The sequence below is a fragment of the Dasypus novemcinctus genome, chromosome 5, assembly GCF_030445035.2.
Source record: "Dasypus novemcinctus isolate mDasNov1 chromosome 5, mDasNov1.1.hap2, whole genome shotgun sequence".
Taxonomy (NCBI): domain Eukaryota; kingdom Metazoa; phylum Chordata; class Mammalia; order Cingulata; family Dasypodidae; genus Dasypus; species Dasypus novemcinctus.
In genome coordinates this window covers 66,082,638-66,109,491 of record NC_080677.1, presented here as the reverse complement: position 1 = coordinate 66,109,491, position 26,854 = coordinate 66,082,638, and the positions used below count along the sequence as shown (strand labels likewise).

The 26,854-nt window shown below is 41.3% G+C and overlaps 1 protein-coding gene across 3 annotated transcripts in view; it reads right to left on the bottom strand.

The window, feature by feature from the left end:
- ABCB4 (ATP binding cassette subfamily B member 4) overlaps positions 1–26,854 on the bottom strand; it is a 101,290-nt gene that overhangs the window by 42,299 nt on the left and 32,137 nt on the right. For all 3 annotated transcript variants that reach the window (XR_009185839.2, XM_004478096.5, XM_071215185.1), the window contains exons 13-15: positions 22,026–22,229; positions 21,509–21,679; positions 11,260–11,421 (exon numbers count right to left, since the gene is read on the bottom strand). Coding sequence is in view for 2 of the 3 variants with exons in the window: in XM_004478096.5 (XP_004478153.1) it covers positions 11,260–11,421; positions 21,509–21,679; positions 22,026–22,229 (537 nt within the window). In the remaining variant the exon portion in view is untranslated. The remainder of the gene's footprint in view (positions 1–11,259; positions 11,422–21,508; positions 21,680–22,025; positions 22,230–26,854) is intronic.

Below are 26,854 nucleotides of genomic sequence, written 5' to 3'. Positions count from 1 at the left end.
TTCTTCTTCCTCCCTGCTTCTTTGTTCTCCGCTTCCCGCCACAGCCCAGGCAAATACAGCAGTGCGCAGACGCAAGGCGCGAAACTCTGCATACCAGACAAGAACTTCTAGCCAATCCCCTCCTTAGACGTTTGCCTCCCTCCCTAGCAACTGTAACAACCAATCCCAAGTCACCGCTTGTCCTTACTCACCACCCCTCCTCCTCCCTAGAGTATATATGCCCAGTCCCCTCAATAAAATTTTGCAGCTTGATCAGAATATTGTCTTGCTGTCATTCTTCATGTCTCTTGTCCCACCATTCCTCCCTGGCAGGTACTCGAGCCCTCATTAGTGTCCCGCGGGACGGGACAGACTGGCGCCCAATGTGGGGCAAAGAGTGACCACGCCAGGACAGGAACGCCGCTTCGCCAACAGAGGAGAGCGCTCTCAACACCTCGGCCGAAGCAAAGGCCACACTTCAGCGGCGGAGAAGGGGAACAGTCCGACCCGTGGCAGTGGGAGATCACCAGTTGAACATCTAACCGAAAACACTGAAACAAGTAAGTTCTATTTCTATCTGACCTAAAATCATGGGACAAGGATCATCTTCGCATATGTTGTTTATCAGTCAGGTTAAGGAAGCACTCAAGACACGAGGAGTTAAAGTGAAAAAGAAAAGTCTCGTAGAATTTTTAAAGTTTATCATTAGGACCTGTCCTTGGTTCCCTGAAGAAGGGACCATTGATGAAAGATGTTGGAAAAGAGTAGGAGACTGTCTGAATGATTATTATAAAACTTTTGGCCCTGAAAAAATTCCTGTTACAGCTTTCAATTATTGGCGATTAATTCAGGACATGATAGGAATTACCTCCCAACCCCCTGATATTAAAAATATTATTGTGGAAGGAGAAACCGTCCTTAAATTACACTCCCGCCCTGCCTCAGTTTGCAGCGGCCGGGATGGGGAAGATGGGAGCTGGAGTGGGGAAAATAAAAGAGAGGATAACCCTGAGTGTCCTGATTCACCCGTCAGTCTCATCTCCTTCGAAGATAAGCCACCAACCCCTACTGCCCCTTCCCTCGAAGAAGCCCCTAACACCACCCAAACTGGCCCTGAAAACCGCGGTGCCCACCCTTCTAGTTTTAAACCGCGTCACATTCTGATCTTCCACCCTCCCCCATATGATAACCCTAGCTTAAACCCGCCTTTGCTTTATCCAGTGGCTTTCAAGGCCCCCCTCACTAATCCTCTTGCCAGTAGCTTGACCCCCGTGGCCGAACTAACCAGTCAGATTCCAACACTTACCCAAACCCTTGTGTCCCTCACATTCCCAAAAGAGGAACCCGGAGGCCCTGCACTCGCCTTCCCCGTTACCAGGAGTGAAACCCGGCGCTCACCTGCCTTATCTGACCACGCCCGCCGACCATTAAATTCCCAAGATGGCGACTTAGAACAACCCAGCCCCAGTACACAAAATGGCGACCATAACCGCCATCTTAACAACTCTGATCATGAAGATGATAACTCCGGCTCCGATGAGGAACGTAATCAACCCACCAGCAGCATTTGGCGAGGCCCTCCTCCCTCAGCTGCAGCAGAGTATAAACCCCTCAGTTTAAAATACCTTGAAAAATTTAAAAAGGCCGTGCACTCCTACGGTGCCACCGCCCCCTTCACGCTCGCACTCGTGGAGGGTTTAAGTGACCAAGAATTAGTGCCTAATGATTGGTTTCAATTAGCTAGAGCTGCCCTAATTGGCGGCGACTTTCTGCTATGGAAGTCTGAATACGAAGAAAACAGCAAAAGCTTTGCAGCCTGTAACATCCGCAAAGTCGATTCCAAAGACTGGACATTAAAAAGGTTTCTAGGACAAAAGCCATACCAAACCAGTCAAGCACAGGCCCAATTTAGTTCTGGGCTCCTCTCCCAAGTGCAAACGGCAGCGCTTAAAGCTTGGAAAAAACTTCCCCAAAAAGATGCCACCACCTCTTCACTCGCTAGGCTGCAGCAAGGTGCCGAGGAGCCATTTTCTGACTTCCTCAGTCGGCTGCAAGCCACAGCCGAGCACCTGTTTGGGGGTTCTGAAAGCGGGAGTGATTTCATTAAACAACTAGCTTTCGAAAATGCCAATGCGGCATGTCAGGGTGCCATTCGCCATTTCCGTAACACTGATCTTAACAATTATATAAAACTCTGTGCCAATATCGGCCCTACCCAAACCCTTGGCTTAGCCATCGACGCAGCTTTTCAAGATCTGAAAAAGAGTTTAGATAATCCTCCCGCCTGCTTTAACGCAAGCAGCCTGGCCACTTCGCCAAACATTGCCCCATAAAGCCCCGCCCATCAGCCGCGCCCCCTCTGCTCAGCAACCCCGGCATTAAGCCGCGCCCCTCCTCCGCCTGCCCGCGATGCAAAAAGGGGTTCCACTGGGCGGCAGAGTGTCGCTCTCAAACCGACATCTATGGCCAACCCATCAAACCTCGGTGGCAGGGAAACTCCCATCGGGGCCAGCCCCAGGCCCCGCCCAAAACAAACCCCGGGGCAGTGAGGTTTGTTCAGCCTTCCCCTCCTACAATACCTGCACTCCCAACCGTTCACCATTCTGCCGTATCTCCGACTTATGGAGAGCAACAGCAGGGAGCGCAGGATTGGACCTCTGTGCCGCCTCCGAATCACTATTAACCCCAGAATCCAGTCCCCTCCCCATTCCAACGGGGGTGTATGGACCGTTACCCCCAAACACCTTCGGCCTTATCTTGGGGAGAGCCAGCACCTCCCTAAAGGGGGTATAAGTCCTCCCAGGGGTGCTAAATAATGATTTTAAAGGCGAAGTAAAAATAATTGCTGCCACCTCACATAACATAGTCCCCATCCCTACCAGCACCCGAATAGCACAGCTCGTCATCCTCCCTTTGCTTCAAGTTAATTTAAATTTCAAAAGGCTGCAGCGTACCACTGAAAGCCCTGGTTCCTCCGATGTTTACTGGGCACAGGCCATAACCCATAACCAGCCCACCCTAAAATTAAAACTAAATGGTAAATCTTTTGAGGGCATACTGGACACAGGGGCCGATGCCTCAGTCATCTCTTCAAACCACTGGCCCAAATCTTGGCCCCTTACTGCCACTGCCACCCATCTGCAAGGGATAGGTGAAAGCACTGACCCCCTCCAAAGTTCACAAACCCTAAATTGGGAAGATGACGAAGGAAATAAGGGCACGGTTATTCCTTATGTTCTTCCCAATCTCCCTGTTAATCTGTGGGGTAGGGATATCCTCACCCAAATGAAAGTCTTTATGCGCAGCCCCAATAACACCATCGCCGCTCAAATGCTTAATATGGATTTCCTCCCTGGCAAAGGCTTAGGCAGAAATAATCAAGGCATTAAACAACCCATCTCCGTAAAACCTAATACAAACAAAACAGGATTTGGGTTCCCGCAGGATTTAACATAATGGCCATTGATATCCCTGTACCCCATGCTGAAAAAATCTCCTGGAAGAGTATGCAGCCAGTATGGGTTGATCAATGGCCTCTAACCCTAGAGAAAACTCTAGCAGCCATAGAGTTAGTACAGGAACATCTTGCTGGTGGGCACATCGAGCCTACCCAGTCCCCCTGGAATACCCCCATTTTTGTCATAAAAAAGAAATCAGGCAAACGGAGACTGTTACAAGATTTACGGGCCGTCAATAAAGCGATGGTCCCCATGGGAGCCTTATAACCCGGTCTCCCCTCGCCAGTCGCAATCCCTTCAAATTTTTACAAAATAGTTATAGACTTAAAAGATTGCTTTTTCTCCATACCTCTTCACCCTGAGGACAGGCAACATTTCGCCTTCAGTGTTCCTCAAATCAATTTTCAAGGTCCAATGCCCCGATTTCAATGGAAAGTCTTGCCACAAGGCATGGCCAACAGCCCCACCTTGTGTCAAAAATTTGTTGCTACAGCCATTAACCCAATCAGACAGTCATGGCTGCAAATTTACATTCTTCATTATATGGACGACATCTTGTTAGCAAGTCCAGACTTGTCCAAGTTACATTCCTGCTATCAAAGCCTTCTTAAACACCTAACCCCAAAAGGTCTTCTAATAGCCCCTGACAAAGTACAAACCTCCAACCCCTTCTCCTATCTTGGATTTGAACTTTGGGATCAGCAAGTTCTCACTCCTCGCATTAAGCTACAAACCTCCCATTTACGGACGTTGCATGATTTCCAGAAGCTCTTAGGGGACATCCAATGGCTTCGCCCCTACCTTAAAATATCTACAGAAGCACTCTTCCCACTCAATGAAATCTTAAAAGGAGTTACTAACTCATCCTCTCGCAGGAGTTTAACCCTAGAAGCAGTACGAGCGCTTGAAACTGTAAACCAAGCCATTCAAACCCAAACATGTTATCAAATAGACTACCGCCGTCCTTTAGTATTCATAGTTCTAGCTACAACCCATACCCCAACGGGTGTTTTCTGGCAATCCTAACGCAACCAGCAGGACGAACAAGGTTGTCCATTACCCTGGATTCACCTCTCCGCTACCCCTCCCCAAGTACTTTCACCATACATTTCTCTCACAGCCTCCCTTATAACCAAAGGCAGACAAACCAGCCGCCAACTCTTTGGTAAAGACCCGGATTCCCTTATCGTCCCATAGACACAAGATCAAATTAATTGGCTTTTCCAAACTGATGATGATAGGGCTATCGCATGCTCTTCCTTCTCAGGGGACATTGACAACCATTATCCAGCTAACCCATTGATCCAGTTTGCCAAAATCCACCCATTCATCTTCCCTAAGGTTACCAAGACAAAGCCCATTGACTCAGCTCCTCTAGTTTTTACTGACGGCTCCGCAAATGGAACCGCAGCCTATGTTATTCAAGACCAAGTATTCTCTGCACACTCCCCTTATACTTCAGCTCAGCTTGTTGAACTTTATGCAGTTTTGCAAGTCTTTTCCTGCCTCCAAAACCAACCCTTTAACTTGTACACTGATAGCGCGTATATAGCTCATTCAGTCCCCCTACTAGAAACAACCCCCTTTATTAAACCGTCCAGTAATGCAGTTCCACTATTCTCAAAACTCCAGAGAGCAATCCTTAAATGACAACAACCCTTTTTCATAGGACATCTCCGCACCCACCAAAATCTGCCTGGCCCCCTAGTTAAGGGCAATGCGTTAGCGGATGCTGCCACCCGATTGGCATGCCTTACCCTCTCCACTCCTCTAACCTCAGCCACGCAAGCCCATGCTCAACACCACTTAAATGCAAACACTCTTTGCCAAAAATTTGGCATTACCAGGGAACAGGCTGGAGAAATAGTCAAAGCCTGCCACAATTGTGTAACTCAACTGCCAGTCCCTCATCTAGGGGTTAACCCCAGAGGCCTTGTCTCAAATGAAATTTGGCAAATGGATGTTACCCACATCGCTAGCTTTGGACAACTTAAGTACGTCCATGTTTGCATCAACACCTATAGTGGCTTCATCCTAGCTAGCTTACAATCAGGAGAAGCCTCAAAACATGTTATATCTCACCTATTGCAATGCTTCACCACTCTAGGCCAGCCTAAAACCATTAAAACAAATAACGGACCTGGGTATACTGGAAAAAACTTTCAAACATTCTGTCAACAATTACAAATTAAACACATTACAGGAATACCTTATAACCCCCAGGGCCAGGGAATAATAGAGCGAGCACATCGCACGCTAAAAAACACCCTACACCGTTTAACTGAAAGCACTCTCAATCTCACAAAGCAACGACCTTGGGATCTCCTACATCATGCTCTCTTTGTCCTTAACTTCTTAACCCTGGATGTTAACGGACATTCCGCAGCTGATAGACACTGGCATCCCGCCACACAAGTGCAACAAGCCACTGTCATGTGGCGTGACCCTCTAACATCGCAATGGAACGGACCCGACCCCGTAATTATCTGGGGACGAGGCTCTGCCTTCACATACGACCAAAAAGGGGATGGCCCTCGTTGGCTCCCAGAAAGATTAATAAAACATATTACCCCCCCACTTCCCCAACCACCAACTAACCCTTCCAGGGAGGAAAAACCCCCCTGAGAAAAACTCTTTCTTTTCTTTACAGCTCATCCAACAATCTAAAAGAAACTCCTGCCACCGCTGTAATCCACATCAAGAAGATACTTCATCATCTCAACCAAGCGTGCCTGGCCCAGCCCTCCTGACTCTGCCTCAAGAAGATACTTTATCTCAACCGAACAGCTCCCAACAACACCTCTGCCTTAAGTATCTGCCCTTCATATGTTTCACTATCTTTTCCTTATAGCTATTGCTTTATTAGCATACTCTTTGCTATCGGCCTAGCCACCATTGCCCCGAAGGATTGGAACCTCGGGCAACGACTCTTCCTCGCTGCTGCTTTCCTGTCTATTGTTGCCATATATACTACACTCATCCACTTTAGCTCATAATGACCTCTCCAAACCTCTCCCCGTTTAAAATTATCACCATCCTCCTCCTCTTCCCTTCCCCCACACTCACAATCCAAGCCATCAACCTTTTAATTGGACAGTAAGCCTCTCGCAACAAGAAATTATCCTTCGTTACAACGTCACTTCAGGTGCCCCATCTTTCTATCTGCATGCCTGTTGCCTCTCTGGCATGGGCTTCAACCTATACCGAAAAAATACTCTCTACCCAAGAAGTTGCGGCGTCCCAGGCGTCGATGACAATAGAACCGGCTGCTGGACTTGGGTAGAAGGGAGTAGTAATCCTTCCGACCCACACATCACTAATGCAGGAAACAACCTCATATCAGGCTACTACATCTGCCCTTCTTCGTCAGGTTCCTCCTCGCACTCCTGCCACGATCCCGCACACTATTACTGTCCCCATTGGGGGTGCGAGTCTATGGCATTTGGATGGTCCGGGGCCCCTAACAACGACCCTCACCTTTCCGTAGTCAATCCCCGATGGCCTAACATCACCCTACAGGTAAGAGATCCCAATGACGTTCAATGGCTTCATGGCCGCACATGGGGAATACGGCTCTACATGTCCAGCTATGACTATGGCTCCTTTTTCATTATAAAGAAAACCAAGCCTCCTCCTCGCCGTCTTCAGTTCCAGTCGGCCCCAGCTCGGTTCTCAATCCCCTCTCGGCTGCCCTTACGCCCCCGCCACCAAACAGCTCATATTCCAATGTTTCTCATCCTAACGCTTCCTCCAATGCCTCCTCCCCCAACACATCCTCACTGCAACTGCACAACCCACTCTTAGCCCTCCTTAATGCCACGTTCCTCTCTTTAAACTCTTCTAATCCCAACCTTACCCAAAATTGCTGGTTGTGTTTCTCCTCCGCATTACCATACTACAAGGCTATAGCCACCAACGCCTCTTACAGCACCTCTACAGACAACAATCCCACCTCCCGTAATTGGAACCAAACGAAGATTGGACTCACAGTCCAGCTCGTCTCCCAGAGCGGGCTTTGTATTACTAAGATCGGAGGCTCTATTGCCCCATACATGCACACCCTTTGCAGTATTACTGCCAATCCTCAGCCAAACGAAAAATTTCTAATACCCGCTAATAGTACAAAATGGCTGTGTTCCTCCACCGGACTCACCCCCTGTCTCAGCGTCCAAACCCTTAACGCCACCTGCGAAACCTGTGTGCTTGTTATTATACTCCCCCGCATTTATTTTCATGATGATAACCAATTCCTTGACTCCTGGCAGCGTCATCTTCTACCAGTCTATGTACAAAAAAGAGAAGTCATCACCACCATCACAATCACTTCACTTCTAGGTCTCGCCGGAGCCAGCACCAGAATAGCAGCCCTCACCACGCAACAAACATCTTTTTCCTTTATCAGGCGAGCCGTCGATGAAGATATAGCCCGCATCGAAACCTCCATTTCCCATCTAGAAAAATCCCTAAATTCACTATCCGAGGTTGTCCTCCAAAACCGCAGAGGACTAGACCTCCTCTTCCTTAAGGAGGGAGGAATCTGTGCCGCATTAAGAGAGGAGTGTTGCTTTTACGCCAATCATTCCGGCCTTATTAGAGACAATATGGCCCAGCTCCGAGAAGGACTAGCAAAGCGTAATAGAGAAAGGGAAGCCCAAGGAAACCTTTCCTGAGGATTTAACGGAATCCTTCCTTATATCCTTCCCATTCTAGGCCCCTTAATAACTATACTCCTTATAATATCCTTTGCACCTTGGGCCATAAAAAGAATTATACAACTAGTAAAAGACCAAATTGATTCCGTTCTTAGCAAGCCTATTCAGGTGCACTATCACAGACTTTACCTTGCTGATCAAGGTATATCTTTAGACTAATTAAAACGGCAACTCACCCTCACGAGCGAAAAGCCCCCCCCCAACCTGAAATAATGCTGTAAGCAACCTCTAACCTCAAAGAAAATATGTTTTTTAAGATGAAACTATATTGTGAACAAACTTGTAACCTTTAAAAATGTAAATTCTTATGTTGCCTTATTTCCTATCTGGTATCCTCGTAATAACTCTTTTTCCTATCTAGTATCCTAGTAATAACTCTCTACATAATGCAAGAACCAAATTGACTCCGCTCTGAGCAAGCCCATTCAAGTGCATTACCATCAACTCCATCTTGCTGACCGAGGCATAAATCCGGAATACCTGGGCGCTGTCCAGCCCCCTCCTACGGGAACAGCATAAAACTTGAAAATATGCTCCTCACTGAATGCACGAGCTGAGGTTGGTACCGCTGGGTGCGAGGCAAAGCACTGCAAAGGAGGGCCAAAACAAAGAAAAGGCCGTTTTCAAGCTCCTTGAGAAGCATGCCTCATTAGCATAGGGGGTCGCTCTGCGCAAATAAGAGATTCGCTCGGCGCGAATCCTACTCCAAATTCCCCTCCCCAGAAAAACAGAGCCACAAACAACATGGGGAATGAGGCCTCTGCTTCCCCCAGCAGGTTAATGCCAAAAGAATGCTCAGCGAGCATTCTTCCTCCAAACCCTTTAAAAAGGGGGAGATGATGTTGGGGACATTCAGGACAGCGCCTGCCTTCAGCAATACCAGGGAACACAGAATGGCTGCCAGAGCTGATGCAATAACGGTCTAAACCTCCTTTTATTATGGCTTAAACTTCTCTGTTTAAATCTATATCACTGAACAGCTCCGGCAAAAATCTAGCAGCTCGAACGAACAACGGGCACTCTGGCCTAACAAGACCAGAGCGGGTGTGGCCACACCCACCAATCTCAGTGCAGCACGCTTGTCCTACGCGGTCTATGAGGGCTCACCGTTACCGCTTGCCATAATTGCAAGCCATCTGTCGCTGAGGTGCTGGACTGGTTAGCCAATGACAGGCAACTGGACTAACCCATCAGTCAACCTAAGACAGGGACATGGCCTTTCGCTGCCATGACTCCCAATGACGGGTAAGACTGATCGCATATCGGGTAAGATAAATTGCTTACCGGGTGTAGTCCCGACCTAAGACAGGCACAGCCCCCCTTTCAGCACGGGAGCACCTTTTCAGCCATATACCATCACTGAGAGCGCCCTGCGCTACCAAGAGCCATTGCCAGCTGTTCCTTCTTTTTAATTTTTATAAAACAAAAAAGGGGGAATTATGTAGAGAGCCACTTGCTGTGAAACCTAACCACAGCCCTCCGCAACATGGCGGAGTTCACAAATCTGCTCTGTCACTTCCTTATTCTTCTTCCTCCCTGCTTCTTTGTTCTCCGCTTCCCGCCACAGCCCAGGCAAATACAGCAGTGCGCAGACGCAAGGCGCGAAACTCTGCATACCAGACAAGAACTTCTAGCCAATCCCCTCCTTAGACGTTTGCCTCCCTCCCTAGCAACTGTAACAACCAATCCCAAGTCACCGCTTGTCCTTACTCACCACCCCTCCTCCTCCCTAGAGTATATTTGCCCAGTCCCCTCAATAAAATTTTGCAGCTTGATCAGAATATTGTCTTGCTGTCATTCTTCATGTCTCTTGTCCCACCATTCCTCCCTGGCAGGTACTCGAGCCCTCATTAGTGTCCCGCGGGATGGGACACAGGAGGGGCCTAAATCCATTAGGACTGGAGTTGGAGTCCTTATAAGCAGAGGATATCTAGGAAGAGACAGACACCTAAGCAGAAAGAGTAGAAGCCAGAGGAGGAGACCGAAGGAGACAGACTCAATGTGACCAAGCAGAGGATGGGCCACCACCAGAGCACTACAGACTTTGGAGTGAGCATGGCCTGCCGATGCCTTGCTTTGGGGCTCCTAGCCTCCCAAACTGTGAGACGGTAAATACCTATGTATAAATAAACCAATTTGCAGTTATGATAGCAACCCTGGCAAACTAAGACAGACCCTAAATGGTAGGTGTCAATATTCCAAATGTGGAAATCAGATGAAAAGGAGTTAAGAAACTTGTCAGAAAACAAAGCAGATTGTTAACTTTTTTTTTTTTTGGCTGCACATGTGCTTACAGTGGCAGTATTTAGAACAGAGAAACCAAATATCCAATTTTAGAGAAATGACTAAGAAATTTATTGCATATTAATAAATTGAACTGCTGAATAACCTTTAAAATGATAGTATTTGGAGAATGTGTATCTGAAATGATAAAAAAGGAACAAAAACACCTGCGTACACACTAATTACAGTTAAATCAAAGCAAATGTGTAGACTTTGACAACATAAGAATCATGCTTATAGAGCAAAATATTTTGGGGTTATTCTGTAAATTTGCTCAAGTGAATTAACACAATAAAATGTCTTATTTAATAATAAACAAAGCAATAGTTATCAATATAACCTGATTTAGGACCTCAACGAGAGGGAATGATTTGTTTTTTTTAAATAAAATCTAACTACTTCCTACAGTTCATGAATCTTGGAGTTGGTCATATTAGATCATCTTAGGATCATCTAAGAAGCACTTTAGGTTCACACAGGACTGCCCCCAAACCACTAGAGATCCTGGCATTTCCTTCTTAGTCTTACTACCATCCTCTCCATCCCTAATCTCTGGTGGAAAGGGACCTGTTAGTTTGAACAGTCAATTTAGCAATATGGACAGAGATTCAGAGTGCTTTGGGTATTTTCCTTTATTTTCTCCTCTCCCTCCTCTCTTTCATGGATTCTTTCACTTTTCTGAATTAAAGTCCTGGAAGTACTCTTTTAGGCAATCTTCCCGAAGCTTCTTATTTCTCAGTATGACATTAGCTGCATCCAATTTGAACAATATAAAGACTACTACATTGTGGAGCAAACAGCAGAAAAAATTACTGAGAAACAGATACCTGCATGCTGACAAGCTTGAAGTACACCCCTTCCTTCTTCATCAGTTCGCTGTGGCTTCCTTGCTCTACCACAACTCCATCCCCAAACCCGGCGATGACATCTGCATTTCGGATTGTAGACAGTCGGTGTGCTATCACAATAGTGGTTCGGCCTTCTCTGGCCTAATGGAGAGAAGGACAAAAACATGGTGCAACAAAGTTACAATAATGACATGCTATAAATTAACATACCCAGTTAAGCTCTTGGATTGATGTTGTTTGCAGTTGATTAAAGTGGATCATGTCCTCCAGATTTCTGTGTGAGTAGAGAAAAGATCATCATTATTCTTCTATGAAAGGTTAAAGTCAGACTTCAGTTCTGGACCAGGTAGAAGACCAACCCCTTCAGTATGAGGATGGTGACTCTTGAAGTCTAAGGTAGAGGCAGTGTTCGCTTAAGAAAAACAAAAAAAGGTTTGACCTTTCTTAAATGTTTTCCCTAGTACTTGCCTGAGGCAAGTACTGAATTGAACGATATACAAGAGACTTTAGCAAAAACATTTCAGGCAAGTTGTTGGCAAGGGACAGCCTTCTCCAGATTTTAACTGTAATTCTGACAGACTGCATGCAGGCAGCTTAGGTGAAAGCTACCTCTGGATCAAGATTGTTCACATTGAGGTTCAAAGACCATCTGAATCACTATTTCTGGCATGGGACCAGTAATCTTGATTTTAAACAAGTATTCCAGATGATTTTTACATATGCTAAAGTCAACAAATAACTCCCTAGGTAGCTTAGTGACCTGACATGTTGATTGGTGGATTTATGAATTGGGCCTTTTTTTTTCTTTTTGTCTTATTTTTTTAATATTACATTAAAAAAATACAAGGTCCCCATATACCCCCCACCCCTTCACCCCACTCCTCCTCCCATAACAACAATGTCCTCCATCATCATGAGACATTCATTGCATTTGGTGAATACATCTCTGAACACCACTGCACCTCATGGTCAGTAGTCCACATTATAGCCCACACTCCCATGTTCCACTCAGTGGGCCATGGGAGGATATACAATTTCCGGTAATTGTCCCTGCAGCATCACCCAGGACAACTCCAAGTCCCGAAAACGCCTCCACATCTCATCTCTTCCTCCCATTCCCTACCCCCAGCAGCCACCATGGCCACTTTCTCCACACCAATGCCACGTTTTCTTCAATTACTAATCACAATAGTTCATGAATAGATTATCGGTAAATCAACTCTAATCCATACTCTATTCCTCCATCCTGTGGACCTTGGAATGGTTGTGTCCACTCCACATCTATATCAAGAGGGAGCTTAGATTCCACATGGATGCTGGATGCAATCGTCCTGCTTTCAGTTGTAGGCATTCTTGGCTCCATGGTGTGGTGGTTGACCTTCTTCAACTCCATGCTAGCTGAGTGGGGTAAGTTGAATTGGGCATTTAAACCTAGATAATACCCAACAAATTATTGTTATGTCATTAACAATGGTTACTTTTTTTTTTTATCATCATTAGCCCAATTAGAGGAGCAGCTTTTTAAGACAACTCCTACTCTGAAAAATGAAACTATTTCATTAGGAAGATCATTAGAATGTAGGTAATTCACCTAAGTTAGCTAAAATATCAATTAAAACTGAGGCTGGATTCATAATATCTAAAAAGCAGGAATAATCCAAATGTTTATCAACTGATTAATGGATAAACACAAAGTGATATATCCATACAATGGAATATTATTCAGCCATAAAGAGGAGTGAAGTACTGATACATGATACAAAAAGGATGGATCTTAAAAATTTCATGCTAAGTGAAAGAAGTTAAACACAACAGGTCATAACTGTAAGATTTATTTATCTGGGATATCTAGAAGAGGCTAACCCATAGACACAGAGAGTAGACTAGTTGTTGCTAAGGATGGATGGGAGAGAGAAATAGGAGTGACTGCTAATGGGTAAGGACTTGCTTTTGGGGGTGATTAAAATGTTCTGGAATTTGATAGCAATTATAGAAGCACAATTCTGTAAATATACTAAAAATCACTGAGTTGTACATTTTCAAAAGGATGAATTTTATGGTATGTGAATTATATCTTAAATTTATAAAAAGAATAACCGTGAAAATTCTGAAAAAGAAGATTAATGGGGAGCAGATGTGGCTTAAGTCATTGACCACCTGCTTCCCACATGGGAGGTCCTCAGTTCAGTTCTTAGTGCCTTCTAAAAGCCAAACAACAAGCAGAACAAACGAAAAAACCAACTCAGGGGAGCCAATGTGGCTCAGTGGTTGAGCTCTGGCTTCCCACATATGAGGTCCCCAGTTCAATCCCTGACCCCTGGTGCCTCAAGAAAAAAAAGAAGGCTAATAAGAGGAGAATATCTCTAGCAGGTATTAAGACATAAGAAGATACAGTAAATAGTAAAATCCAGGCGAATCTAGCCCGTGAATAGGCAATTTGATCAACAGAACAAAATAGAGTCCAGAAATAGATCCAAAACATTAAGAATTTAGTTTATTATAAAGATGCTATTATCTATTAGTAGGGAAGTTATACAAAAAATTAAGATAATTGTTAGCCACCTAGAAAAAAAATAATGTGGTATCTTTACATCAGTCCTTACACTAAAATAAGGGGCATCAACTGTTATTTAAATAAATATAAAAGAGTAAAACCTTAAAAAAAGAGAGAGGCTAGAACATAGATCTAGGACAACATTAAAGACTGTTCTTTGATTTTTAGTTTATAAACCCCAAGGAAGCATTCACAAATATTTACTGATGCCGAAGTTTCATAGCTTGGACCATGTGGCAGTTTGGTATTGTTTATGAATTCTAAATATAGATTTTGGATTGTGTTTATAAACTGGTCTGTTCTTCTGGGCATATTAGATTGTATTCAACTGAGAGGTTTCACTTTTACTAGATTAAATTATGATTAGGGCTTTGATTCAGCCACATAAGTATGACACCAAGGGTGTGGGACTTAACAGAAAAAATGACAAAGCAAAGGAGAGAGTTTTTCATTTTGATGCTGGAGCCCCATGGAAGAGTGCCAAGTCGTTTGCCTGAGAGATGACAGCTGACCTTGTGGAGCAAGCAGAGTAGCAGAGCCCGGAAAGAAATGAGCCCTGGGAAGAGAAATGAGCTTTATGCCAGCCTACAGTTGAGATCCGAAGAAGCTGGACCCACGGAACCTTAACAGGGAAGAAGGAAGACTGAACACTCACAGATATCATCCACCATCTTGTTTCAACACATGGCAACAGACTTTGGGTGAGGAAGTAACTTTTGAGTTGGACTCTTTAGCGCCTTGTGACAGTAAGCTTCTACCCCAAATAAATACCTTTATAAAAACCAACCGGTTTCTGGTATTTTGCATCAGTGTCCCTTTGGCTAATACAGTCCACATATGATAAGGTATATAGGAAGTAATTTGATTAATCTCATTTATATTCATGATAATAAAGTGATTAATAAATTGCTAATTATGATTATGTTGTCATTATGATAACAATAGGTTGATGCTATGTCAAAAGATCAATACAGAGGAAATGGAATCAGATTTGTGAATGAATGATCAGCCTGCAGGAGAAACAAAGTATGAGTGAATCTGAAAGTTAGCAACTGTCACCCTTAACCAAAATTTTTGCCAAAGTAGAGCTTTGAAAAGATTTTTTTTCAGAGCTCTCAGACACCCTCATGTTGACAAGACATTGACAAGACAAGGACACCAACTAATTTCAGGTATGCAAGGATAGAATGTATTATGAAAGGCAGGGCCAAACAAAGAAAGTATTATTCTATTAGCCCTTCTGGAGCTTCTGTAAAAACACACAGAAATGAAACTTCATGGAGTCATTTCATGCAAATCACCACAGAGGCAATCTTTTGGTTCTTTTCTTGCCCTTCTAATATGATAACACTGTGAGTAGAGTTGTGTGACTGAAGGTTTGAAACTTTGTGATTATTAACTTTCTTCTGAAAATCAGAAAACCAAATCTGCTGTTGTATTCCTCTTTAAGATTATGTAAAAGTTAGGTTCTGGTTTCCACTCATTCCCTGGTAATGAGTCTCCTGTCCTGTGGGGGAGCCGTGTGGCCAGATGTTCGCCACCTGGCCTGGGCAGGTTTGGAGCAGCACACGCATCCACCACTTGAGTGGAGGGCAGCAGCAGCCAGATCTCTGGAACTGACCCCAAGACTTCTCCTGTCCTCATGCCTGGCACCCAGGGTTCAATCTGAGAAGACCCGACTCGCCATGTATACTGAAGTTTACAAATAAGGGCTTTGTGAAGGGATTGACTGGCCAAATATCTGACTAGTATCATTGTGGGGGGTGCACTAAAGAAGGATATCCCTATTGAAAAATAAGGTTTATTATCTAAAAATGTATCAGGGTAGATAGCTTCAAAGTGGGAGGTCACCTGGAATAGATTATGAACTATTCTCATAGCAAGTATGGTGCTTAAATATGGCCACAAATACTTTATAGCTACTCCCAGCCAGTACTGTAGTCTATTTCTCCATCTCTTCAGATTTGGGTGAGCTCTATCCAGTGGTGGAGTCTATTTCTCCACTTCCTCAAATTTCAATTCATTAACATTCTATTAGTCAAAGTAAGTCTGTAGGAGAGTGATGATACTGTTAGTGGAAACCAGAAGAACAGTGAAGAAATTGCTATTGCAGGACAGAAAAAGGCAACCTCTGTTATGTAATCTTGGAATAATTGATAAAAATTTTGTGTTCTATAACTTGGAAGATAGTATTTTATCAAATTAACTTGCTCTGGTTACACAGATTCCAGAGTTCTATAGACAGATTATCAAAAAGTTCCAATTACATGAACCTAGTTGTATATGCTAAGGTGTGGGAAGAGAATGAAGAGCTAAAGAAGGAACTCTGGTTTGCAAGGAAAATTTAGAAGTAATAGAGAAGGTCTAGTGGTTTCTGGGTAGGAAAATGAAATTGTTAGTCATCCAAGTGAAATGAGGTCTGAAGCCAAAGATCAAATTAGGCTATGGGTGTGAGATTAATGAGTAAACTCATAGAGTCAGAATCTAGAATACAGGTTACCAGGGCATGGGGTAAGGATAGGGAATGGTAAGTTAAGGCTTAAAATGTATAGCATTCCTATTTGGAATGGTGGAAATATTTTGGTAATTGATGATGGAAGTACAACATTGTGAATGTACTTAACAACATGGAAATATATCTAAGAATGCGACTAAAAGGGGAAATATTCTATTGTATATAAGGTAACAGGATAAAAATTTTAGAAAATACCATGAACTATGAACCCTGACTTAATCCATGAACTATAGTTAATAGTAGAATTATAAAAATATGCTATCATCCAGTGTAACAAATGTTCCACACCAGTGCAAGGTTTTGGTGGTGAGGTAGTATGTGGGAATCCTGTATTTTGTGCACAATTGTTCTGTAGACCCACAAGTTTTCTAATAAAAATTAATTAAAGATTTAAGGCAATGCCCAGTGGACACTGTCAGTTACATAGAAGGGCTTCTAAACATCTTAAGGGTTTTCTCACAGCAACTTCACATGGAGCCCAAAGTAGAGAGAGACATGTTTTGAAAAAAATTATAAAGCTTTGGGGTATGAGTGAACCACAATCAGATTCTAAGCAAACTCATAAAGCCTTAAAGAGAATTCACTAGCTTGGACTAAAAGAGACTGAGAAAATGAAAAATGAAAAGGAGGCCTTTGGGCCCCCAAATTGCTATAGGTAGAAGACAAGCTGAGAAAGCTGCAGACACAGGTCTTGACCATCCTGTACAAGTATTACCTTTATATGTTGGGTGTTTGTGAGGAAGATAAGTTTTCTTTTTAGTTCACTGGATTCTAGATTAAGATGAACTGCACATGAAGAACATCACCCATATTTGGATTAGATGCAGATCTTGAGCTACTGGACTGTAAGCCTGATGCCATAATTAGATGAAAGCTTTGAGAGTCTTGGGAGGTGAATTTATTTTGCAGGCAAGAGAGATGTAAATAATTTTGGTGAGAGGGTGCACTATAGAAGCTTAAGAATTCTTTACAGCTCATCCCATCAAGAGGCGGAATATGTATCTTCATCCCTTCAGTCTGGGCTAGCCTTGTAACTTGCTTTGATTAAATGAATGTGGTGAAAGTGAAAATGTGTGAGTTAAGTCTAAGCTTCCAGAGACCTTATAGCCTGTGCCTTTGCCCTCTTTTACTGCCCTGAGGCTTCCATGTAAGGAAGCCAAGTTAGCCTATTGGAGTCTGAGAAGCCACATGGAGGAGAACTGAGATGCCCAGCTGACAGCCAGCATTTGAGTGAGGCCATCTTGGACTTTTTACTGAGCTAACCTTCCTGCTACATGCAGCCATGTTGTGTGATCTTCAGGTGAAAACAGCAGAGGATCCACCCAGCCAACCCACAAAATTGTTGTAAGTCACAGAAGTGGGATGGTTTGTAACGCAGCAATAGGTGACCAATTCAGCAATCAATAAAATTAATAATAATCATGGTAATGATAATCACCATAATAATAGCAGCTAAATATCTCTTACCTGTATGCTAGGCAAACAAATAAAATTAATACTAATCATGGTAATGATGATTAATCATCATAGTGCAGTAACTTACATATATCAAGTGATTCCTTTGTGCTAAACGTTGCTAAAAACATTACCTACAGAATCTCATTTAACCATATGATTACCTTTCAGCACAATTATTTCTGAGCTATATTAGGCTCAGGGAGGTTATTATTTGCCCAAGGTCACACAGCTGGAAAGGGGTAGAACCAGGACTGCAACCCCAGCCTGTCAGAGACAAAGCCTGTACACTTAACTACCTTCCTGAGCTTCTTATGACTTTTCTCAAGAACTTTAAAAATTATGAGGAAGCAATGTGGCTCAAGGGGTTGAGCACCCATCTCCCACATGGAGGGTCCCAGGCTCAGTTCCCGGTGCCTCCTCAAAAAACAAAAACAACAAGCAAAACAAACGAAAAAACCAACTCAGGGAAGCTGATGTGGCTCAGTGGTTGAGTGCCAGCTTCCCACCTACAGAGGTCCTAGGTTCAATCCCAAGTCCCCCTTAAAAAAAAAAAAAAAGAAAGAAAAATATATGAGTGGCACTTATATAATCAAGTTATCAAAAAAAATCATGTCAAAATGCTGAATGTTTTAAGAAGACAGTCCATAGATTGTAAAGAAAATAACTATTCCCTAAACTTGCCCTAATTTTAAAATATATTTTCTTAGGATAACAATTTATTATCCCCAAAGAGAGAAATATATCTGATAAAGTTTTGTTTCTTAATATATGTAATATTAAAAAGTTATAAAAGCAAAAAAAAAAACTCGAGTGATCAGGCATTTTTAAATATGTAAAAATATGCAAATACATAAAGATATGAAAAATGTTACCAGTTGGGGAGCTTCCTGTAATCCTACATAATACAAAGAAATTGCTAAAATTGAGTGAAGTAACTTGTCCAAATATGAATTAAAATTTGCAAGATGACAATTTATATGGCAAGGAACCATTCCATGAAAAACAACATCCCCAATAATCCTGTTCTTTTAGCACAGAAAAAGCTAATATATTGAATATTTGTATCATAGAAAGGATTAGGCCATGGCCTTGGGACTGAATAAGGGTTTTTTGTTTGTTTGTTTTTTGCTGGTTTGTTGTTGTTGTTGTTGTTGTTACTATCTCTCTTACCCTACTTGACTTTACCATAAAAAATCTATTCCCTCCCCCAAGTGCAAGGGCAAAGACCAGTTCAATGATGGGCCCTTGATACTGACAACTATGTTTATGAGCCTGTGTGCTTGAAATTTCAACTAGGCCTAGAGCTGCAGGGTGCCTTAGAGTTACCTCCTGAGAGCCTCCATGTTGCTCAAATGTGGCCACTCTCTCAGCCAAACTCAGCAAGTAAATGCATTATCTTCCCCTTAGTGTGGGACATGACTCCCGGGGATGAGCATCCCTGGTGCCAAGGGATTAATACCATCACCAACTGGTGATGCAACTAAAAAAATACCTTGAATAAAAGGGGGAAATGGTAAAGCCAAATGAGTTTATATGGCTAAGAGACTTCAAAATGAGTCGGGAGGACATCAGAGGGGTTGCGCTTACACAGATCTCAGCAGGATCCCAGAGACAGACAAAGTAGATACAACCCCAGGTGCTCCTGAGGGCTACAGAGCCCCATGGGTTCTACAGTCATGACAGATGGCTCTGGAATTCATTGCCTTGCCATTGGGACCTACTCTGGAATTTGTGCTCCTGACTGTGATGAAGTTGGACTCAGATGTGACCTCTCTATACATGCCTCTTCTGTCACTTTTACTGAACCTGTGATTGGTGCTTGGGTTTGTGTATGCTCAGAGGACTTGAATCTCTAGACTGTCCATGTGCCAGCTGCGCCCTGAGCCTCAGCAGAGTTGTAACACCTACTCTCCGGTTCCTTGGACTTATCCAGGTCAGCTGACAGGGAGGTGAGAATGGTCAACCAGCCTACCAGGGAACCAAGAGTATCTACAACTACAAGCAAGAGAACTGCATCCATCAGCCATGTGGGATCTAAGCCCCTTCTCAATTTAGAGGTGGAGTAGACATCACCATACCAGGGTTCACAGGATACAGCAATATAATGTGGATTGGAGTGGACTTGCTGGTATTCTACTATAGAACTGTTGTGACTCTAGCAATGGAAGAAACTGTATCACTGATATGGAGATGGTGGCCATGGAAGTTGCTGAGTGCAGGGAGAGGGAGGAAGAGGTGTGATATGGGGCATTTGTACTGAGTGATATTGCAAGGACAGATGCAGGACATTGTATATCCTGCCATAACCCACTGGATGGATTGAGGAAGAGTGTGAACTACAATATAAACTGTGGTCCATGAGGTGTGGCAGTGCTCCAGGGTGAATTCACCAAATGCAATGAATGTGCCTTACTAATGAAAGGGGATGTTGATGTGGGAGGAGTAGGATTGGGGTGGGGAGTGGGGTATATGGGAACCTCTTAGGTTTTTTAATGTAATGTTTTATGTGGTCTATTTATCTTTTTTTTAAAAAAGACAATTTTTAAAAAGTATGACAAAAAATCTATTCCCATATCAAAAGGTCAATACACAAATGTTCATTTATATGTTTTAAGTTAAAATTAATTAAATTTCCGTATATAATTTTTAATGATTTCCTGCATTAAATCACTTTTGATTAACCAACCAAACACCAATCTTATATGTCTGATATATTGATTCTTTAATATTATCACTTAACATACATGAAAAAATATAATTTAGTGCAATAATTTGTGAGGTAATAGTTCTCATTGTTCCATTAGTCATTATTAAATTATATGAGATAAACTAAAATGTTAATCTGATAAATCAGGAAGCATTGACTAACTACAGTTTACAGCATGCAAGCAGTTGTGTTTACTTAGGATCCATGTATAAATTTTCCTGAGAAAATAAGGTTTATACACTAGTCTCGAAAATGCAAGAGGTAGTTTGGTTCAGTCAAGGAACTTGCACAATTTTCTTGCTAAACTATTGAATCAAATATATTTTTAACCATTCAAAACTAATTTATGTGGTGTCATCTGATTCTGATTTTAATAATGTGTTGTTATGACAGATGATATCAGGACTGATGCTGACAGTATGCCAAGATAAGGTTCTCCCTGTGATGCTTCAGCTCAGTAAAGATGCTAGTGACTGACTTAGAAATATCTGAGCTGCACACATGAGCTCAGCACCCTGAAATGTGTTACTTATTTAAGTGCTACAGAAACCTCATAAACGCACAAATTGAACTTTATTTCCAGAAAAGAAACCTTCATGAATAAAAGTGATGTTGTCTACAGAACGGGGCTAACATTCTGAAATATTTTTCAGGGGAACTAGTGTCTAGGTAACCAGATTTTTTTTTCTTGGTATATTTATAGTTTCAATCAAAGCAATAATCTATGTCCAAGAAAAAGAGAAAGTTAAATGACTCATTGGATCGACCTGGACTTGAGTCTACTATACCATGGTCAAAGCAAGGCAGTTAATTGACCATTCACTTCTTTCAATAGACAATGTGACCTGACAAAAAGGAGAAATCAATAAAATCCCATAAGAGGCTTCATTTGCCCTTAAATATATGTTTATCAATCCAAACTCTGGAAAGCATTGAGAAGGTTTTCAACAAAGTTTCGGTTTGTTCGTTCTTCAAGTGTTTAGGATCTACTGACCTTATCCAGAGCTGCTTGTACCTCAGCTTCACTCTCAGAGTCCAAGGCTGACGTGGCCTCGTCCAGCAGGAGGATCTTGGGGTTGCGAACCAGGGCTCTGGCAATGGCGATTCTCTGTTTCTGCCCGCCACTCAGCTGGGCCCCTCTGTCTCCAACCAACGTGTCAAATTTCTACATTTTAAAAAACAAAGAGGAGTTTTGAAGTATATTATATTAAAAAGGCTACAAAGTCTGTAGAATTTCAAGAGACAACATGGAGTTTTGTTTTGACTACCACAATGTAAATTATAATAAAATAAATGCATGCTGAATTATTTTAAAAATACAACGTATTTTGTATAAGATTTTATAGTATTCATATAGCAGATTACTCCTTAAACCAAGACTAAATAATTACCTATCAAAATTGGATAACCTTGCATCTCAAACATTAATAGCTTAACCTTTCAAAAAGAAATAACTGAACACTATGAAGTGATAGTCTAATTTTCAGAATGAACATTATCAGAGGTTTTACCTTTGGTAATTTCATGATAAATTCATAGGCATTGGCTTCTATGACAGCTTTCTTTATCTCTTCCATGGTTACATTTCCACGGCCATAACGGATATTTTCAGCAATTGTGGTAGAAAATAGTACTGGCTCTTGACTCACCACTCCGATTATTTCCCTCAGATACCTTACATTAAAGTTCCTAATATCCTGTCCATCGATATTAATCTGAAAAAAAAAGAAATACTTCCTGTTAAATATTTAAAACCCTTGATATCTAAAACATCAGGACTCTAATTTGTTACCCCCCCAAAAAAGGCCTTAGCTAATATTTAACTTGTTTAGTTGTTAGAAATGACCATTAGAAATAAAGAGCAGGAAGCAGATGTGGCTAAAGCGATTGAGCTCCTGCCTACCACATGAGAGATCCCAGGTTTGGTTCCCAGTGACTCCTGGAGAAAATGAGCAAGACAGTGAGCTGGAGCAAAGGGCAGGTGCAGCAAGCTGATGAAACAAGATAACACAACAAGGAGACAGAGAGGAAAGATGAGAGACAACAAAACAGGGAGCTGAGGTGGCTCAAGTGATTGAGTGCCTCCCTCCCACATGGGAGGTCCCAGGTTTGGTTCCTGGTGCTTCCTAAAAAGAAGATGAGCAGACACAGAGAGCATACATCAAGTGCAAAACAACAAGGGGCAGGGGTAGAATAAATTTTTTTTTTTAATCTTAAAAAAAAAACCAGCAATGTGCAAGAATAAATATGAGTTTATGCCCTCTTCTGATCTTTATTATCTTATATATATATTTTTTTCACGGCTGAATTATTCTCCATAAGCTACTTTGGGTTATATATTTTAGCATACTATTATTATTTTATTATTAGAGAAGTTGTAGTTTACAGACAAATCATGCAGAAAGTACAGAGATCCCATATACCCCTCCTGACACATGGATTTTCCTATTTATGAACACTTTGCATTAGTATGGTTCCTTTGTTACAATTGATGAAACAATATTATCATTTTTATACTATTAACTATAGCCCATAGTTTATATTAGGGTTCACTGTTTGATTTGTACAGTACTTTGGTTTGTTTTTTTTTAATGTATTCTAGTAACATATATATATAACCTAAAATTTCCCCTTTTAGCCATATTCAAATACATGTCAGTGGTGCAAATTACTTTCACAATGTTGTGTTACCCTTACCACAATCATTTCCAGAATGTTTCCATTACCCCAAAAAGAAACTCTGTACAAATTAATCATTAACTTCCCATGTTCTACCCCCAACCTGGGCCCTGGTAAACTGTATTCTAGTTCTGACTCTATGAATTTGCTTATTCCAGTTATTTCATATCAATCAATTTATATACTGTTTGTCCTTTTATGCCTGACTTATTTCAGCAACATGATGTCTTCAAAGTTCATCTATGTTGTTGCATGAATCAAACCGTCATTCATTCCTTTTTAAGGCTGAATAATACTCAATTGTATGTACATACCACATATTGTTTATCCATTCATTGTTGATAAACCCTTGGGTTGCTACCATTATTTGACAAGTGTGAATAATGCCAGGGTGAGTAAATGCAGGTGTGCAAATATCTCTTTCAGTCCCTGCTTATAATTCTTTTGGGTATATACCAAGAAGTGGGATTTCGGGGTCATATGTTAATTCTACACTTAACTTTCAGATGGATAGCCCAACTGTTTTCCAAAGCATCTGCACCATTTGACATTCTCACCACCATCAATGAGTGTTCCTATTCTCCACATCCTCTCTAACACTTGCTATTTTCCATTTAAAGGAAAAAAAAAGTAGCCATTCTAGTGGGTGTGAAGTACTATCTCATTGTGGGTTTGATTTTAATTTTCCTAACAGTTAATGATGTTGAACATCTTTTCATGTGACCTTTGGCCATTTGTATATCTTCTTTGGAGAAATGTCCATTTAAGTCCTTTGTACATTTTTAATGGGGTTGTTTGTCTTTTAGTTGTTGAGTCTTAGGTTATCTTTATATATTCTGAATATTAAACCCTTATCAGATATGTGGTTTCCAAATATTTTCTCCCACTCTGTAAGTTATATTTTACTTTCATGATGAAGCCATTTGATGTGCAAAACTTTTAAATTTTGATGAAGTCCCATTTATCTATTTTTTCTTTTGGCACATGCTTTTAGTATAAAGTCTAAGGAACAACTGCCTAACACAAGGTTCTGGGGATGCCTCCTCATGTTTTCTTCTAGAGTTTTGTAATCTTTCTTATTATATTTAGGTTTTTGAGTCATTTGAATTCATTTTTATAAGTGGTATCAGATGGGGGAACACCTCCAATTTTCCCAACACCATTTATTGAAGAGACTATTTTTCCCCATTGAGTGGACTTGGCACCCTTATGAAAAATCAGTTGGTCATAAATGTGAGAGTTGATTTCTTAGCTCTCAGTTCAATTCCATTGGTCTATATTTCTGTCCTTGTGCCAGTAACATGCTTCTTTGATTATCGTAGCTTTGTATTAAGTTTTAAAATCAGAAAGTGTGAGACCTCCAACTTATGTTCTTTTTCAAATTTTTTTCCTATTTGGGGACCCTTATCCTTCCCCATAAATTTGGCGATTGCATATTCTATTTCTGCAAAGGCGGCTATTGGAATTTTGATTGGGATTATATCATATATGTAAATTGCTTTTTACAATTCCTTTTACAAATTTTTTACATCTTTACAATATTTAGTCATCCAATCCATAAACTCTGAATATCATTCCATTTATTTAGGTCTTCTTTGATTTCTTTTAAAAATGTTTTGTAGTTTTCCGCATTTAAGTCCTTTGTATCCTGGGTTGAATTTATTCCTAGATATTTGATTCTTTTAGTTTCTGTTATAAATGAAATTTTTTTTCTTGCTTTCCTCTTCAGATCTTCATTGATGGTGTATTGAAACAATACTATGTTTTACATGTTGATTTTGTACCCTACCTCTTTGGTGAATTTGTTTATTAGGTCTAGTAGATTTGTTGTGTGTTTTTTTCAGGATTTTCCATATACAGGATCAGGTTTTCTGCAACTAGGGAAAGTTTTCTTTTTTCTTTTCCAATTTGTATGCCTTTTATTTCTTTTTCTTGTCTAATTGTTCTGGCTAGAACTTTCAGAACAATGTCGAATAATGCTGGTGACAGAGGGCATCCTTTTCTTGTTCCTGATCTTACAAGGAAAGCTTTCAGTCTTTCACCATTGACTATGCTGTTAGCTGTAGGTGATTAATACCCTTTATCATGTTGAGGAAATTTCCTTTTATTCCTAGTTTTTTTAAGAGTTTTCATCAAGAAGCTATGCTGGATTTAGTCAGTTGCCTTCTCTGTATCAATTGAAATGATTATGTGTTTTTTACCCCTTCATTCTAATTATGTGGTGTAGTATATTAATTTATTTTTTTATGTTTGAAACACCCTTGCATGCATTGGATAAACCCCACTTGATCATGGTATATAATTTTTTTTAATGTGATGTTGGATTCAAAATCCTAGTAGTTTGCTGCAGATTTTTGCATCTGCATTCATAAGAGATATTGGTCTGTAGTTTTCTTTTCTTGTGATATCTTTATTTGGTTTGTGTGTTAGGGTGATGCTGGACTCATAGAATGAGTTAGGAAGTGTTCTTTCCTCTTCTAATTTTTTGAAAGAGGATTGGTGTATATTCTTCTTGCAATGTTTTGTAAAATTCACCAGTGAAGCCATCTGGTTCTGGGCTTTTCTTTGTTCAGAGGTTTTCTCACCTGTTGGAAATTTGGCTTTCTCTAAAAATCATTATAAAATTAGAGAATTACCAGGCTGAAGAGAATGAGTCATCCTTTCTTTTTTAATAACATTTGCATACCCAGACAGTAACTGGTGTTGTTGGATATTTATTATTTGTTGAATAAATATTTAATAAACTCTCAAATATTTTAATAATTTTCAGTGTCAGCAGGAATATATAATTATAATGGCTTTATTGTAATTCATTAGCATTGAGTTTTATCATTTTAATCTATTATTTTCTAACTAATAGGTATGCAGTGGTAGCTCATATTTATTTATTTATTTTTTATTTCTCCCCCCCCAAAGCTGTCTGTTCTCTGTGTCTATTTTGCTGCGTGCTCTTCTTTGTCCGCTTCTGTCGTTATCAGTGGAACAGGAATCTGTGTTTCTTTTTGTTGCATCATCTTGTTGTGTCAGTTCTCCGTGTGTGTTGCGCCATTCCTGGACAGGCTGAACTTTCTTTCGCGCTGGGCAGCTCTCCTTACGGGGCGCACTCCTTGCGCATGGGGCTCCCCTATGCGGGGGACACCCCTCCATGGCAGGGCACTCCTTGCGCGCACCAGCACCGCGTGTGGGCCAGCTCCACACAGGTCAAGGAGGCCCGGGGTTTGAACTGCGAACCTCCCATGTGGTAGGCGGATGCCCTAATCCCTCATATTTAATTAAAGTTTGCATATTTTTATAAGTGAGGCTGAATATTTCTTGAAACTTTTTACAAATATGTATTTATTCTTGAAAAATATGCATGTTCATATCCTATTTTGAGCACAGAGGGTTGCCTTCATAAATTCATATTAATCTCTCAAATATTCAGTATAATACTTATATATATCATAAATCATTTGATCCAATTTATTGATGCCAATAGTTTTACTGATTTACACTGGAGCAAGATTTAAAGAAAAACTGAACTTATCAACTATGCCACTCAGCAGTTCCCTTATTTTGGACATAAGAAAATTGTTAAATCAAGATGTGAACAAGTACTAACTCTGAGTTATAGAATTTCTGAAGACTTATCTTTTTCTGCTGATGTATAGTTTGCATATTT